General features: G+C 35.3%; 1 protein-coding gene across 5 annotated transcripts in view; it reads left to right on the top strand.

Annotated features, from left to right (window-relative positions):
* TMTC2 (transmembrane O-mannosyltransferase targeting cadherins 2) overlaps positions 1–18,824 on the top strand; it is a 253,812-nt gene that overhangs the window by 195,942 nt on the left and 39,046 nt on the right. For all 5 annotated transcript variants that reach the window (XM_080569816.1, XM_080569814.1, XM_080569817.1 and 2 more), the window contains one exon: positions 13,762–13,843. In XM_080569816.1, coding sequence (XP_080425942.1) covers positions 13,762–13,843 — 82 coding nt within the window. The remainder of the gene's footprint in view (positions 1–13,761; positions 13,844–18,824) is intronic.

Genomic DNA, 18,824 nt, shown 5'->3' with positions numbered 1-18,824 from the left:
CATAAGCCTGCTAAGGAAGGTCTTGCAGTTGCTCAGGGAAAAAAAAGTCTCTTAATTTTCTTCAAAATAACAAAACCCCTAAATCCAATAACTCCTTACAGGCATTGTGAGCCACTGAAAAGAAATTCTGGATTTTGTCCCCTCATTACGAATGTTCAGTTATAGGATTAACTATCAGTGGCATACCCCAGCTTTGGAAAGGACGTGATGAATAATGTGCGCAAATCCTTATAGTAGAATTGAACTGTTTGCTTTTCTTCAGGGATATAAACACAGTATGCATTTGAGGTGGATTTTGCCTTGAGGATCTCAACTATGCTTGTAGAAGAATGTGTCCCATTAGCAAAAAGGACAGGAGTTATATACAGCTTTGAAGACTGAAACCCTTACCATGCTAGGCCAATAAAATACTCTGCCTGTCCTTTCCCAATGCATACTTGCTATTCTGTACTCATTCTGCCATAACTGTAGTCTGTTCCCATCACACCTGTTTATTATCATCTCTTGACACTTTTTTTATTTCTGCCACTTCTGATATTCAGGGCAACACGTACAGATAGGGCTCATGTCTATTCTGATAACAGCAGCATAAGCTGAAAATGCAGCGCTGATGTCCTTATTGCCTGTAGTGACATTTTCATAAATGCAAGAAAACACATTGATGACAACGTAATTAGAGATAGTGGGAAATTTCACAAGTGGATATTTCATTCATGACAAAAATGTTAATTTGTCTTTTTTGTATTCAAATTCATTTTATTTGGTTCTTTTAGTTACAAAGTCTGAAAAGACATTAAATAAAAAAATTGGATGATGGAGAGATTTGGCAGTATAATACAAATTTTTATCTCTGTGTTGGTCACTTATCCCTAATAAGTTTTGCAGTCTACCATCTGCTCGATGATTCACATTAAATGAATTTTGACTAGTTTCTAGTTTCTAGCCTGTACTAGTATTAGTTCCCATCACAAATATATGATTGCTATAAATGACATCCTTCCTGCAAGACTGCACAGACTTTCCTGGGGTTCAGTAGCTCTAGAACTACTCCCTTTGGCGTAGTTGTTTCAGTCCATACTGATCATGAGGTACCACAGTGATTTATTCTTCCATTTAACTTTGCTACCTAGGCTTATGGTCATTTATTCACAGCCGGTGTATTTATGAGGGAGAGAAGTCTACTTCAGTAAGTTTTCAGATGTTAGAGGAGAGATGTTTTAGAGGCTTGTTTCCGTTCATCTGTCATATGCATTTTGGAACCAAACCTTCAGACTTTTTGCAGTCCTTTGTCTGAATGCAAGTAATGAAACAAAACTATTGATAACACTTCTCTGTCTCTTTCCCAGGAGAGAAATGCGAGATGTTTGATAAAGTGAAGGGTAGGAGTAGGTGCTAATATAGATAGAAAATTCTTCTCTGTCAGTGAAGTTGAGGGATGGGGGCGAGAGAAGTAGGATTTTAGACAAGTTCCCAAGTTTCAGCCAAAGGCAATTGTATTATTGTACTATTAAAAAAAAAAAAAAAAAAAAAAAGAGGCAGTAAAATCTAACCTGTGAAGTTCACAAATTCGGCTATGTTTTACTTCCTGACTTACGTTCCAATAAAGCAATAAAGTGGCGTAATTTCAACCCCCGTTTTTTGCCCCCTTATGTCTGTTGCCAATATTAATGCTTACTTCATGACATGATGCATTTATTCCCTTAGTGCCAATCTAGATACCTGCACCAGCTTCTTGTACCTTATGTTTTGTTTTGTTTTGCTTTGTTTTGTTGTTTTTTTCCTTCCTATGAGGAAATGTGAGGCTGACCTATAGCCAGTGTGTAGACTGGAAAACAGCTTGCTCATTATAGCAGGCTATCATTTCCCAACTTGCAGCAAAAACTTGTCAGTTTCATAAACAGAGACATAGAAACAAGTGAACATTCTGGAGAGTAAACCATTATTTTATTCATGTTGTCTGGCCTTGGTTCTGTCAAACACAAACTAGAATCTCTGAACATGAAAAAGCATCTTTTCTGAATTCATGATTACCTATCCATGTCCTTTTTTTCCTTTTTTTTTTTTTTAAATAATGGATTTTCCAGCACACTTAAAGGTACAGTATTGTACATGAGTTTAGTAACTTAGCAATGAAAAAAAAATGTTATATATACATTTATTTCCAACTTGAACAATAACCACACCACATGAACAATCTGGTCTAAAGAAAATACTAAGTCTAGTTTGAGTAGGGAATTGAACAGGATGATATCTTAAGGTCTTTTCCAGCATGAATTGTTCTATGATTCTATGTAGCTATCTTTGTTTTTATGCTGAAGCTAGTTCCAGTTTACTAAAATGCATTATTCTGAGTCAAGGCCCTTTTACAGACACATATTTCATATTAAAGACTATTATTCTCTTATATTGAAAATAGGTTTTAAAGGAGGATTAGCTTGTACTGGAATGGGTTACCTTTTCCAAGCTCTAAAAAAGGTAAATCACAATTCATCTGCTATGATAAACTTAAAATGATTGCAATCATGCTGTAAGTGACAGATATTAATTCATGTCATCATCTCTGTCCATTTGCATGTAGCTAATGTTGCTACTGTTCCAAAGGGCAATTTAAATTTTAAACTTGCATTTTATGAGAGATGAGATGAACAATAGCAAGCAAAAGCATAATCTATGCTATTTAATTTTACTTGTGCTAATTCTCATATTTTTTATATGCTCAGTGTAAGTGCACATAATTTGTAGATGATTTCATTCATAAACATGCATATAGTCTGAAAAGTCCTCATAAGAAAACATGAAGTTATTTCTGTTCAATATTCTCTTTCCCACAGATGAACAACACTAAAAACCTCTGAGAGTGTTTGTAAGCAGCTTGTTTACTTCTAGAAATAATTTAATGAATAGTACAAAATGTACTTATTCAAAAACAGGGAAATTCTTGAAACTTTTTTTTTTTGAGGTTAGAATTATGGGAAAATTGAGATTATAGGGTGTTACAAGCCCAATTTCTAACAGTTTATTAGACAAACCTGAAAAAATAATGTTTTCTTCTTTAAAGGCTACATAAATTTTTGCATGTGTATACCTGGAAATATGGAATGATGCAAAACTAAGGAAACCCAATAAAAGGAAAAAGTGAAATAAAAATCCAAATAAAACAATCTTCCCTTCACCACCCCTGAAAACCTGCTGATGACAACATCTGGTCCAGCAACATAATTTCAAATGCTGAATGTGACGTTTCTTCACAAAATTATTCTCAGTTAAATTTACTTTCTGAATAACTGTAAATATACATTCCTAAAACTCAAAATACGCTGTTCAGCTTGTAATAACTTTAATTTACATTTTAATATCGATAGTATGAACACAAAGCAAAACACACACACAAGAACAAACCACACACACACAGAAAAATGGGTGTTAATTTGTCATTGATTCTTGAAACGCTTAAATGGCATATATGCATGCATATTGCATATTTGTATGCAACAGAAACTTTTGAGTCAATTATTTACTAATGATAAAATACATATTTTTTAAGTTTTGTTGTTTTTGTTTTATTTTTTTTTAGTGCAAATACTTGTCTTTTGTCTTGTTAGCTTGTTGTGATACAAGAAATGCCAGGTGGTCTTTGGCGTGCTGCTGTATCTGCAGAAAAAAAGAGACCATTAAGGCTCCAAAGGAATGACTAATGAATTTACAGTTCCATAAGTCACAAGTATTTCATAACCCATATATTGGATAATGTTATATGTTCATATCTAAAGATTAAAGGTTACTAGGCTACAATTTTCCTGATAACATATTAGAACAGCAAAAAATTAGTGGTTAAAAAGCATGATTAGTAGCTCAGCTAGTCAAATAATGGAAAAACAGACAGATGTCTGTGGCTTAAGTTGGTGCTTTTGTTATTGTTTATTTTTCAGAAATATGTGGCTTTTTAGGACTTACTTCAGTGCTTTAGCATTTTATATTTCCAATGTTTTTTCATGTCTTTAATTTGTTACACTGAATAAATTACAAGAGAAATTTGTCAATGGGACATGCTAGTTGACCTGTCCAGTCTACTTGTAGTACATGAGTCTAGAGTCACGGAACCTGAGCCTCATCCCTTGCTTAGCTAATTTATTGCTGTATCATAAAGAAAAACATAATTTTTGTGAAGTATTTAAAATTGCAAGGCTCCCAGTTCTAAGATAAAAACGAGTCTGTCAGAATGACAGTGCCAGGTGAGGCCTTGAGCATAAGCTGTAATTTATTTTCCATTTTATGAACAGACCTTCCAGAAGAAAAAGGGTTGGCTATCATCTAAAAAAACATAAAATAAAAATCATGCATAAGTAAGGTTTTTATAATTTTCTTTTCTCCTGTCACTTTAATCTCCTTTTAGAGAGAAGATTGAGAAGTCCTCCCTTCTCATGTCTGGCCTCTGCCACCAGGCCATGGATGGCTGTTGTAGTAGCACTCAAGTCTGAGAAGCTTTATTTCAGTTGTAGATAAACTTGGTTTGAAGATTTGTTTCATCTGTTATGAGTGAAGTTGAGCCCACAAACCACCCCTCACAGCTTGCAGCAGTGCCTGTAATTGCTCATGTACTTAGGGACAGCCCCATATTGTAACATTTATCATTTTGCATATAGGAATTATAGGCTTTACTGTATTCCTGTGGAAAAAAAAAATGCACAGTGTTTCTTGCATTTTACATGGCTCCACACAGTGCTGTTAATCTTCTGTTTTTTACTGGCTTGGAAAATCACCCAAAGTGCTATAAAAAAAATTTACTTTGCCTTGTAAAATTTCTGTGTTACAGCTCCAAACCATATTAAATTCAGTAATAATCACCCTAGAATGTTCCCTAAAATCTAAAATATTTTATTTTAAGACGTCTTCTCCAAAGGGGGACGGTGAGAAAGGAGGACATAGACTGATAGACTGATAGACACTTGGCAGTGTTTTGGATTAAAATAAAAGAAACAGGATTGTGACATTCCAGTATTGACACTGAAGTTAAATACATTTTTTAAGGTTCAGAATATCCTCTCCCCAGTGGGTGGCCAAATTTTTGCCCACAGTTGTTTGTTGCTTATTTTCCAGACAAACAGAAGGCCAGAAAGCTATGCTGCCATTGTTGATTAGTTGCTAAATTACTATCAAGTAAGATAGCGCCACTATCAAGTACCCTACTATATTCAGTAATTGGTGTAGTCCTTGAAAGTCATCTCAGAATAAATACAAATAAATGACAGCATGGAGGTAAATGGAAGGTGGGAAGAACAGAAAGACATGGGACAGCATAGGCAAAGGGGAACGTAGTGCAATAGCGAATAGACTAATTCAACGGTTTCTATTTCTGTAATTATTTGCTTATTGTGTTCCAACACAGAAAGGAAATTTGCATTTGGATAGCTCTGTTATATTGTCGCTTTTTATTTCATTGTTCAATTGCTAGCAATTGCTATCAGCTTACACCAATTGGAAGGAAGCATGGGCAAAGTAGTACAGCCATGAAGTCAGAAGAGTCAGTTCTCTTCTGAGTTAGCAGTTGAAAAGCTGTATGTTAAATGTAGGTAAGATTTCCTAGAACGGTTTATCCCTTCTTTTAATAATTAATAACTTTAAAACAACAAAATATATATTTTTAGTGATATTTATTTTGGGAATGATAAGTAGATGCCGACACATACAGAAATCTTAAAACTATGAAAAGGCTTTTTCTGAATAGGTCATTTGATTAGATGAGCAAAGCTGTGAGATATTTCATTTTGGGAGGCTAAATGCCCTGGCTGTTAGTACTGTATCTAGGAAGACTTTTTTTTTTTAAATGAAAATCATATATTTCACTTAAACACCCAAAATAACAAAGTACTAATGACACTGAATACTTCAGTAGGCCCTCCCTAAGAAATCCAGTTGAGCCAAGAAATGTCCACTTCTTCTCTGTGTTCAGTTTGTCTTTGAGTCTGACACAGACACTGTAATTTTTCTTGCCACTTTAAATTCCTTGGGGCTTAAAACTGATCCAAACACAAGGTTTGGATTTAGTTCTGAAATTTGCAAAATGTCAGAAGTTGTTTTTGTTTCCAGTTTACAAGCAATTTGTTTGTAGGGGATGGGGGAGTCTCTTCAATGTGGAAAGTCATGTTTATTGACTTCAGAACCATAGGCCCTATTTATTTATTTATTATTTATTAAGTCTGGTTATCTGGTGCATCTGGAGCATTAACACCTCCAGGCTGAATGTCAAGATTTCCAAACTACAGAAATCTCAGTAAATGACATCTATTGAGCTTGTGTTTCTTCTGAGGTTGGCCACATGCCATAAATATTGCATCCATAGATACACTTCTCAGTCCCCTTAGGATATATGTTTGGCTGCATGCCATGTGTAACAGAACTAATTGTAAAATTGAGTATTTTCATTTAAATAGAAAATCTCCATCTTACTGGTTGGTAAATTACTCTGGTGCGGGTATTTAGGCACGTAACCCCTAACTAACCTCCTTCAGGGATCTCATCTTCTGTATCTTGTTTCTAACTTCCTGCAGACAGGAAAAGGGGAGCTCTAAACTTCTCACTTTACTCAACATAAATTTAAAGCTTGTTACAGAAAACACCACTGACACAGGATGAACTGCTTCCATGAAAGAGAGAGATCTTTTTGTTTTGTTACATGGTTGAATGTAGCTGCCAGTCACCTGTTACTACTCTGTGTGTAGTAATTTTGTCAGTAATCACAGAAAAATGCAAGATATAAGCCAAATTTACCGTAGAAGAAATTCATAGGACTCAGTGAAAACAGTATGTGGAGATAGTGAATTTATATTCTACTGACTGGCTAGTGAAATATGAGCAGATATTAATACATGACTTTATCAGAAAATACAAAATGTGGCTTAAGACTGAATGGAAAGTGCCTAAAATGGAAATTTACTTAACATTTCGTTACATATTCTTAAAATAAAATAATCTAAAGTTTCATGACCAAGGTGAACATTTCAATAAAGGTCTAGACAGGAAATAAATCAGAAAATATGGAATGAAATGTGTTTTTTAAAGGTTTACTTAAGATTGTACACAATCTTCATGAGTGTTAACAGTGATTTAAAATGAAGTAAATAGCTTTTAGACTTCAAGTTGCCCCCCCTCCAAAAAAAAAAAGACTAAAAAATAGTATATATTAAAAAAAAACAAAAAGCACTTCAAGGAAAAAAACACACCACCAACAACAAAAAAAAACTCTGCCTATATTTCTTTTCTATACCATATTGAATGCTTTAGTAAAATGAGAATGCTTTTTGTGATATGAGACCCATAAAACAAGAAAATGGATGGGAAATAGCTCTAATATATTATTTCTTAATCAGATACATACTGCTTTACTTGAAAAAAATATCACCTTAATATACTCTGAATCATGCCCCGAGCCAGTAAAGTTATGAGCTGTGCTTTAGATTCCTAAATCTGTATGTAAGCAGTGATGTCACATTCAAAAATGCTTAAGCTCCAGTGGATTCCAACCAAAGTCAATGGGCAGTGCTTAAATCTCAGCTCTCTGGTTATCATGCCATTAATTATCCCCATAGATGTAGACTCAAGAACCCACTTTATCTTAATACTTTCTAAAATAACGTTGGCTCATAGAAGAATTCCACTGACTTTAGTAGAAACTCAGTCAGGCTAGTAGATGGATTTTTAGTCAACAGAAGTACACCTGTGGTTAAAGGAGCGCGGGGGTGATGTATCTAGATGGAAGTGCACCACTTCCACTTAATGGACAAATAAAGGATTAAACTCAGGGGAGACCTTATCGCACTCTACAGGTACCTTAAAGGAGGCTGTAGCGAGGTGGGGGTTGGTCTGTTCTCCCACGTGCCTGGTGACATGACGAGGGGGAATGGGCTAAAGTTGTGCCAGGGGAGGTTTAGGTTGGATGTTAGGAAGAACTTCTTTACCGAAAGGGTTGTTAGGCATTGGAATAGGCTGCCCAGGGAAGTGGTTGAGTCACCATCCCTGGAGGTCTTTAAAAGGCATTTAGATTTAGAGCTTAGTGATACGGTTTAGTGGAGGACTTGTTAGTGTTAGGTCAGAGGTTGGAGTCGGTGATCTTGGAGGTCTCTTCCAACCTAGATGATTCTGTGATTCTGTGAAACTAAATCAAGATATTGCATTGTACTGGTCCCACGAAGGCTTATTTCTCAAAGTAACCCACTGGATTACGTTAGTGGTATTCAGACGTGCCTGTGTGAGGACCCTGGTCCAGTGAAATGACTGGGGAGGAGAGCATCAGTCACAATGTGAGGGTCAAGAATATGTGAATGTGTCATACTGGACAATAAGTAAGAAAGTTGCCTCATGTTTACTGTGAAGTAAATATTTGCATATAGTGAATATCATGCATTAGTAGTTACAGATTTATACCCTAATGTCCTCCAAAGTAAGTAATTTCTTGCTCCTATACACTGAGATATTACAAGAAACAGAAAAAATATTCTCCCGTTCCTGAAGTTTAGAGAGCTAGAACTTGAGAGTATCAGTGCTGGTAATTTCTTACTGTGCTTAGCTAAGGATATGGGGGAGGAAAACTTTGAAAAGGTGGCATGGAAAAGGTAGGTAAATACACACTGATTTTAGTTGGACAATGCTGAAAGAAGGACTTTGGATGACTGTAAACTTCGCCTCCCCACAACTACCTGTTTTTATAATAATAGTGTACTACTATTTATTGCAAATCTTGCCTCACGTACATGTGTTTTTCTGGACCAGCTGTTAACCTTTAGAAGTCATTGCTTCTTTGCTGTGTTTCATTGTTTTTATTTTATTATGGTAAAGAAGAGATAAGATTTGTCTCTGCTGCAGGAAGTATAGATACTGAGATAAATTTTGGACCTTTGATGTGAATAATGCAAATCCCATGTACTTAAGTGGGATTAGCATTTGACATACAAATTGTAGTGCAAGACGTTCAGAATAAAAAAAAAAAGAGCTGTAGAAACAGCAAAATGAGGGAAAAGAAGAATCTGCTGATTTAGATGCTTAAATAATAGATATTATATTAATTTTGTAAATATTAAGTTAGAGGAGGGATGGAGATCTTGTGTATGTCAGTGACCTCATTGTAAGATGTAACTAACTAAAACTTTTGAAAAGTTTATTGCTAATTTACTCAGTTATACACCATGTAAATTGTGTTTTTACTGTTCTGTGACACGTTTTATAAGGCAAAAGGAAATGTTTATGAAACAGGTCTGCAATAATTTGAAGAAACCTGAAATGAAGCCACAGGTTCAGTTCAGACATTTTTCCTCTCCTAGCATACTTGCTGTTACTGAAGGGGAATATCCTGGAGGGGAAAAAGGAAATATCTGAAATGACTGCTTTTTTCTGCATTCAGTGTCTGTATTTTAATCAATCTTCTATTAAGAAATCTTTTCCATAATTCAATTCTTTTTATTAAAAAAATGAATGCTTGCCAAAAAAATTGAGCAGAACTGGGGAATGACAGTCAACTGCATTAGCGATGCAGTTAAAGATGGTGCAACTATATTGAGGAGTGAAGTTTCTGTTCTGCTGATTAAACCCTTGTGCATTTGGAGAACGATTAATATTTACAAAATATGAAATCGGTTTAATTTGCAGAGACCACCTAACTAGTTGAACCACCTTGCTGGTAGCCACTGTGTCATCATAGTTTACACAAGAGAGTTATTCAGAGCTGCTCAGCTGTATTAGTCTTTTCCAATTTTATTAGCATCTCAGGGTCCTTGGGCCTCCAGGAGCCTGAAGCACACCAGCTGCCTCAACATGAATTTGGCACAGTCTGCCGGCACAGGGAGGGGAAGATTGTGGCGGGTATTAAAAACAGTAGATTTGTCCTCAGTTTTTAAATATTTTAAGGATAAATGCAGGGTATTTTACTTATCCGTCAGCTGTCCTTAGCTAGCTTTCTTTCTTTTGTCATACTAATCATACGTCTTTTGTAGGAATGCCCAGTTAACCAAATGTCTGACCATATTAGTAAGGTCAGACCTGTTGTCTCATCTCTAGGGAAGAAGCAACCAAGGAAGCAAAACCCCTTGCAGTCAACTTCTACAAAGAACAGGTGTCTTAAAAATCAACCTCCTGAATTCATATTTAAACATTTAACCGTTTCCCTGCTGAAACTGCAAGCAACCAGCCATTCTGATTTGAAGTCTGCATGATTTGTGGAGAGCAGGATATTTCTGAAAGCCAGGACAACTGGCATGCTAGGTTATAAGAGTCATGTGTCAGTTAAATTTACTTCTTTACGTTTAATTTCTGGAAGGTGCTAATCACTGGCAATTCTTCTTTATTTAGGCCCAGGAAAAAGAATGAATTTTTCTTTACTAATGGAAAACTGCTGAAAGTTTGTCTTCATTATAGGGTAAGGTCCAGGTCTGATAAGGAGAGTGTCAGCGCCATCTTCCAAATTGATTATTGAACTGTCTTCGTTATGGATTTTTTCCTCAGCAATGAGATTGCCATTCATTGTTTTATGTTTCTGTATCATTATGTATCAGTGCGCTGAGAAGCCATAAATATGCCAGTGCTTCTGTGCAGAGGATCTGCATTAGGGTTTGGGCTAGGACCACCTACTTATTTCTCCTGAGCAAACCAGTAGCTGTCAGATAGCACCTTTTCATTAGCTACTGACCTGGACTGGATGTGAACTGGTGACCAACAGGTGAAAGGTATTTTGTATCCCATTATTAATCCTCAGAGCCATCAAGTCCTTCTATTAAAATCTTATGAATAACTTTTTTTTATCCTTCAAATAAGTCTTCTAGCATGCAGTTGTAAACTTATATTTTTTGCTTTGTAAAGTTGCCAAAGCATGTGGTTGTGCATATACAACTGCACACCCTGCTGCTAGAAACTGGGAGGTTTCCAGTTGCTCTCAATGCATACATCTGTATGGGTCGATATACATAATGGTGAACATGCACACAAAATGCTTCCTGCACTAAGACTGCACTAAGGTACTTTTCAGCTGTTTAAACAATTTTTGTTGATTTTCTGTAAAAGCTAGATTTTTCCCCCCCCCTCATGCTATGTGTTTTATTTTACATGTGATGGGAATGGACAATGATAGGGTTGTCATCTTAATGTAGCTACGCAATGCCAACATTCTATTATGGTAGTTTATGTGTATATTGGATAGTTGAAAAAAATATACATATGCTAAAGTTTAATTGTAAAATAGCCTGATTCTGTCAAATGATTGGATTTTATATCATTTGACACAACAATACGGCATATTAAATCTATGTTGAGGTATTGACATTTTAGCAGCAGCCAGATGACACCAAAGAGGACACATTAGATGGTATGGTAGAAGCTTCCTCAGAATGCCATTCTGCAAGAATTTTTTTATTTATTTTTTGATAAATATGGAAAACATAAAAATGATGGTCAACATGAACAAATGGAGCTGTGATGATCATTTGTAGTCAGATCATTTCATGTCTTGTGTGACATAATGTAAGATTTCCCCCCCTTTTCCTGTTAATGAGTATTTGGGCCTGTTAATAGCACAGTCTTTCTATTGATGCTATGTATACTGGCACCTGTCATCATTATGTACTCCAGGTCTCCTGACAGGCCTGAACTTGAGTGCAGTATGCCATTTGGAAAGTGCCAAAAAGAGTAGAGCAGTCATGTATTTTTGGTTTTCGTAGTAAATGAAAATTAATCATGTCTGACAAATGTTTGGGGCCTTAAAGTTCTGTAGGCAGAAGCTACGTATTTTGTGACTGTATTCAATGAACTGTCCTTTTATGTTCTAGAAATAGAGACAGAGTGCAACCAGCTAAAAGTAATGATGTTTGTTTGTTTAAACAACAACAAGAACAAAACAATGATGCAAAATCTGTAAACGTTAGTTCTGCCAGCATTACGGATACATACGCTTGGTGCTTGTCATTTTCGAGCCTCAAGGCTGGGTTTACATATGTCATGGTACCTTTTGCCAGATTAAAAATGCCAATCTTGGAGTAAAAGTGTTTAATTATAAACCTCGACCCCAATTAGTTTAATTTGAATAATTATTTTATAGTAAACCAAATTTACCATGTGTTTTCAATTGGAGATTATTTTCTTCACTTTTTGTTCTCAACTATGGTTGTATGCAATTAAAAAAATGCATTTAATCTTTAAATGTGTCTTTACTACTCTAGTAGATGAGGGAAAATTAGTCTGGACTATATGTAATATGGTACTCTTTTCTGAAAAAGGAAAAAAAAAAAGAAAAAAAGGATAGCATATTCTGTCATGCAATTACACCAGTTGGTTTGCAGAAGCTTTGGAGTTATGTGTCTAAGGTATAATGGTTTACCAAAGTTTACTAAATAATCGGGTTAAACTCGTATTGCCTATGAGCTTTCGTATTGTGAAACTACAATACTGTAAATGATAAGTCTGCTTGTATCTCAACCAGGATGCTCTCTTGGAAATTTTCCCGTTGTCTTGGTTTTGATAGAACCTAGTCTTGATATACTTCTTGGTGTGTTGCAGAACTTCTTTCTCTCTTTATTTAATTGTTTTTAAGGCCCTTGAGGGGAATACTGAGAATCTGGAGCAGCTGTAATCATGAACAGACCTCGTTACTATTCTTAGTTAACTTGTGGGATAGTGCAGGATGTATGCAATGTCTGTTTCCAGACCACAAAATTTGAGAAAGCCTCTATCTGTGAAATAACTATCAGGGCAACCTTGAGAGGTGCAGACCACAATGCCTTTCTTCCACAGTGGTTAAGCTTAACTGTTCTTTATTCTGGAGGCCTTCTATTTTATAATTCAAAACACAGCAACTAATTTCATGGGGATAGGGATAAACAAGTCACAGGTATCTTATCAAATAGCTAATGCTGATTTGCATTTGAGTATCAGACTAGGCTAATCCAGTGTTGATGCTTTTTTTATGAAAAGAGTAATCACCACTAATGGCTCTGCTCTGGCACTTTGTATCCCATAGTGCAACTTCAGTGGCTTGGTAATTTCAGTGACAAGAAAAGCTGTGGTTTAGAGTATTCCTGCTCTTCTCTTTTCAAAACAAAAACACCATTTCTGTTTTTTCTTTCTGTTTCTGTGTGTTTTTTTTTTTGACTGCTTTGCCATCACATTGACTATCGTCTCTAAAAGTTACCTTTTCTACTTAAGTTTTATGATTAACAGAACTGACTTCTGATGAAATCTTACTTGCCCCATTAAAATCAGAAGTATTTTCTATTTCTATTCCTTCATTTGCAATGCCTTTATTGTTGGCTAGCGTTATTTCATAGAACCAAAGCACGCTTTTCCCCTTCACCTCTTGTGGTTTTGTTTGTTTGTTTGCTTTCCAAAGGGAATGACTGAAACTTCCTCCCACCCTCCCTTCTGATTTTCCCTTTTTAGCTGATGCATGTCGGGAAAAGTGTGGATCTCCATGTTCACTCAAATCCCTTTACTATATATTTTTTTGCAGTATACTTCTGCCATTCCCTTACTTCTTGGACATTGATGATGTTGGACACATTTCTTCCTCAGCCTGGAGATCTGCAGCGTAAAGTAGCTGACCACAAAACTTGCTCTAACACTTAAGCAATCATATTTACTTAGGTTAAGTGTAGCGGTAATAGTAGTTGTTTTTCTCTAGTGCCTGGAGTTTGGAAATTGTAACTGCACATGATGGCTCCATGGTGACACACTGTTAAAATAATCTTCCCTCTTTTCCCCCCTCCTTTTTTTTTTTTTTTTTTTAAGGGACGCAAGAGTGAGGCAGAAAAGTACTTCGTGAAGGCTATTCAGCTGGATCCTACCAAAGGCAACTGCTACATGCATTATGGTATGTTTTAGATAGATAGGGTTTCCACACATATTCCAGGCTTGCCGTTAATCTCTGAGTGATTAAGGATTTGAAAAGTACTACTGGCATAATACCTTCTTTAAAGGGAAAGAAACTAATCTGCCATGTATAACTTCATCTCCATCTCAATTTGTTAAAAACTACAGAGGGAGAGGTGAAGATTTTCTTATTTTGCATAGCTTTCCTCCTATGAGGGGAATTTCGGTATCACTGCTTCTCTGGGAAAGAAGAAAGGTGACTGCTGCCATATGTCAAAACCTCATGGCCTGGAATATCATTATTAGCAGTTTTGGCCTAACTTTGCTGACTGACGGTGGGTGGGCAACTAAAAGTTTTACTTTAGTGCACATGAGTTTTACATATCGAAGTGTCTGTTTTTTGTCAAAGATTTATGGATCTTAAATCTTCCTCCTTCCTGGCATCTTCATGGCTTGAAATGGATAAGTATTACAAAAGGTTTCGACAAGTTGGCTATGTCTTTGTCATACTAAGGCATAAATGTGCTTAAAGCACACAGTTAATTTGAAGGTATCTTTATAAGTTTGGATTGGTTTTGCTAGATGTGCAAAAAATATTTCCAGATGTGATTACTCCCAAGGAACCAAAAATATTTAACTTTATGGGCTAATTCTTACTGATAATAGACAAATCTAGGAAAAAAAAAAAAAAGTTACGTAGTCCCAGTTGGAAAATATGGAGAAGAAGTAATGGAAAAATATGGAAAGAAGTAAAAAATTTGTAGTTGAGGAAAAAGGTAGGGAACCATAGGCACACTGTATATATTTTTGTATATTGTTTTAATTTCCTCTTCTAATTCTAAGTGGTAAATGTAAGATAAATGAAAATAAGTGGCCAAAATGGAAAATTAATCTCACATAATAACCATGTCTTTACTTTGGGTGATTTCTTTGTCTGAATTGCTCACATATTATATTTCTGTTTGATCCTATTCAGTGTAAAATTCTGCATGTTAGACTCCCGTAATTAATGGATGCATTGTTACTTTGAATGTGTCATGGTATTTAAATGAATGCAGCTCAGTGTTGCATTATTTTGTATTATAGGTCATTTCAGTTAGTGACATTGTCTTCTATTTATGCCTGTACAGATAAATTTGATATGTACGTAAGCTCCATTATTTGAATTAGATATTAGTATAGCTGATGATATCTCAAGATAATGAGAAAAAGTTGAAGTAGATTGTTTCTTGAAATCCTACTCCATCCCATTCCATGCCTTTCCTATTAAGAAATCTATCCTTAGCGAATAGGAAATCTATTTGAATACGAATTCAAAGGTAGGTCTCAACAATCCATTCTGGCATTGAAGTTAGGATTGTGTATATCTTATTACAGGTCTAGACTTTTTTCTTTTTCTCTCTCATTGCTTGATCAACTTTCCTGTTGTTTCCTGCAGTATTCCTTCTGTGTAATTTTCAGTTGGCCTATAAGCTAAAAGCAAGGGTATTCATATCATCATTCATCTCTGATGTATTTGTTTCTTCATTACCAGACTACAGTATTAAAATGGTGTATTGTTTCCTCATTAAGATTATTTCTTATCACTTCAGGCACAGGACTTTCTAAAATTTGAAATAAATTGTCCTTACTTTTGTCTCTTTCTCTCTCTTCTTTCATTCTCTACTTTTCCTTATATTTATTTATTGTATTGATCAGGAATCTTTAGTGTATGTTACCAGGAACATTCCAAATATTAAACACTGGTCCCTAGTGAACACTTTAAGTATATCTCTACATCCCATGAATTTGTTTTAGCACCTTTTCACAGGTATGGTCCATATTCTATATGCGAAACATTAAGCCACAGGGAAATATATCCATAGTTTACATATAAATCGTATTGTAGGGGTTCTTTTTTTTTTTTCTTTTTTTTTTCTTAGCACGAATATATTGGAACAGCAAATAAAATAGTTGGCATTGATCCCTAATAAAACACATACCTCACTGAGCAGCCAAATGGAAGGAGTGGTCTGTTGGGACACAACAGTGTGTTGATGGGGTAGCATGAATATATGGACTGAAGATTTTCCTCCGAGTGCACATGTATACACACAGTTATAATTTCTGCTCCAAGGATGTGCAGATGTTCTTCTTGACTTCTAATTTTTGGACTTTTTTTTTGGAACTAAGAGAAGTAACTGTCGATACACTATATCTTTTAAGAGGCTTACACTTGTATTATAATGTGCTTTAATTCAGGCATTAAGCCAAAACTATTCTTAGAAAATGTGATTTAGTTCAGGAGTCAGCTTATCTGATCCCACAAAAATTTGAGCAGAGGTGAACAGTTTCCTGGTTGCTCCTTGGGATAATACCACCATAGTATATTTCTGTGACCAAACTAGTGTTACAATTAGTTTTGTATAGATAATTTGCTGGCTTTGAATTTATGTGGATTTAGCTTTAAAGCAGTGTTTCTCTAACTCATTATGTTTGGAGATGTCTGAAAGGAGAACAAGTGGAAAAGCTGAAGAGCTATAAATCCCTCCATACTGAAGACATGATGCCACTTCATTGGTCATAAGGGAAGTGGCTCTTGCTCCAGTGACAAATGAGGGTGCCAGTCCCCTCTGAGTCAGAAGTGCAGGCAGCTATTCAGCTGCCCACTCTGTGCTCTTCTTAACGTATGCCATTTATCTGAACTTTGTGCAGAGCCATTGTCTTACAAAAGTGTGAGTCTTGGTGGGTGATACGGTACAAGCTATTGAGGTTCAGCACACTGCCAGAAAGACTGAGCAGATGAAATAGAGAAAAAGCATATCAATAAGGAATAAGAGAAATGGTAAAGGGAAAAATGCAGAAGCATCAGTATATATTATTTATTTATTTATTTATTACCACAAGCAAACAAATAATAATAATAAAACCCCTAAAATTACAGTGAAGTTTATGTAGTGGAAGTGTTTTACTTCCAAAGCTTTCTTATTTCCTTTATAATTTGCTGTCTAAAAGCAAAACAAAAGAAACAAAAAAAAGTGATACTAAAACAGGTTTCATTTTACTTGTTGCTATAAATAAGCATTGTTAACATGCCTCTTAAAGTGTATACAGTTGTCTCTCTCCAACACAATGAAAATTAAGGAGCATGTATGTACGTGTGTTGAGATTTCAAGATAAATTTGTGTACAGAGGTTCCTTCTTCCTTACATTTGTACTAGCTTAATTGGAATGGGAAAGTATAGAACCCAACAGGATGTTCAAATTAATCCTGTTTTACCAATCACCATTGAGACCTCTTTTTAAAATAGTTCCTTTGAATAATTCATTGTTTCTAATAACGCTGAATTGTTTAACGATTCTCTTTTCATTATAAAAAGGGATTATTCTCATTAGATTAATTATGCATTCACTTAATTAGGCAATTCACATTGATTATCTGCCTTTTTTAGTACTTTTCCAGTTATAACCATAAAACAAAATGAAAAACAGCCTGTCAGATTAGGTAAAAGTGAAGATCATTAGCTCTGCTCTCATTGAAGGCAGAATAGATTAACACATTCTCTAACATTCTCACTTTTCTTTTTCATTATTTTTCACTTTTGAATTCTTGATAATTTAGAAGTTGTTTTTGTTGTGTTTCTCATGTTATCTGACTTTTTTTTTTTTTCTAACAAAAGCTTGTGTATTTTAAATGCTGTTTTTCTTTTTTCACATGCATCATAAGTCCTTCTGATTATTGTTTCAACATTGAGCTTTTATCCCTTTTTCATGTCAAAAGATGATAGCAGTTGATTTTGAAACACATTTTTTTATTGTCATACATGTGTTACTGTGAAAATTTACATATATTTACATATGTGCATTCAATTTTCTTCTTAGACGTGATGTATGTATAATCCTTACATGTAGTTAAATTATTCACAGTGCTAGATTCTTTTGTCTTTATTCTTCATTGCCTGAAGAGCAGCCTAGGAAAACTTCATTTTTCTCCCAAATATGTAAGGAAAAGATCTTCTGAAGAGAACAGTGTCATAATGAAAAATTAAACATCAAAGTTTTATTGATAGGAAAGAGAAATATCAGCTGTGACCTAGGTATGAGGTCTTACTGATTTCTTCAAGAAACTTCTATGCCAATTGAAGAAATGTCAACTAAGTCCATAGGAAGGTCAGTTTTTATCTTCATCAATGAAATGAATAAAACTGACCTCACAGTGTGTAGTTCCAGTGAATGAATTGTCCATTTGTCCAACTGTCAGATTGGCTAAGTGCAGTATATGCTGAGTGATAAATAAAAGAGTGCATGGATCCGCTCCTTTGGGAACACCAGATGCTACATGGTGATTGTGTGTTGAGAAATTAAATTCCTTGATGTGATGGGGTGAGGGCCAAGCAGATGCAGTATGTCCATCACTAAGTCACTTTGCCAGCCTTGCCAATATGCACTCATGAACCTTTCAGCAAATGAAAGGTTTTCTTACCTTTTAAAATCTTTTGGAAATCCTAACACTAAATATGTCATAATCTTGTAGGGAAGCTATAAGAACAAGTTTACGATAGAACACATGTACTTTTTAAGAAGGAATCTCTCCATCTTGTGCATACAGTGCTGTCAAAGTAAGATGCTTGGGATACAGCTTGTATCTGCTCCTACAATATCAATAAATGTTATTCAAGGGAGACAAGATTCATAGACCTAAAACAGGAAGAGAGATGTAACTGGCTCGCGTAAAGACTTCACTAATCTTCCAACCTTTTTGCTCCCAGAACTTTCCAATAACTCTGATTTAAGAAAATCTTCAGCTGCTATTAACATAGACAGTAATTCTTACTTCCAAAATGAAATTGAACAAGAAAGATGTATCAGAAACAGAACTATTTGGAAGAATATACTAGTTTTAAGTCTTGTTTGCATTTTTCTTGGCAGCTGTGAGTAACTTTAATGAGCATACAAAGACATATGTGCATAAATTGTCAAGTCCTTTTTGCTGCTCTCTAGGC

The sequence above is a fragment of the Anser brachyrhynchus genome, assembly GCF_964034855.1.
Source record: "Anser brachyrhynchus genome assembly, chromosome: 1".
Classification (NCBI taxonomy): Eukaryota; Metazoa; Chordata; class Aves; order Anseriformes; family Anatidae; genus Anser; species Anser brachyrhynchus.
The sequence above is the reverse complement of the archived record's forward strand: the minus strand, read 5'-3'. Positions and strand labels throughout refer to the sequence as shown.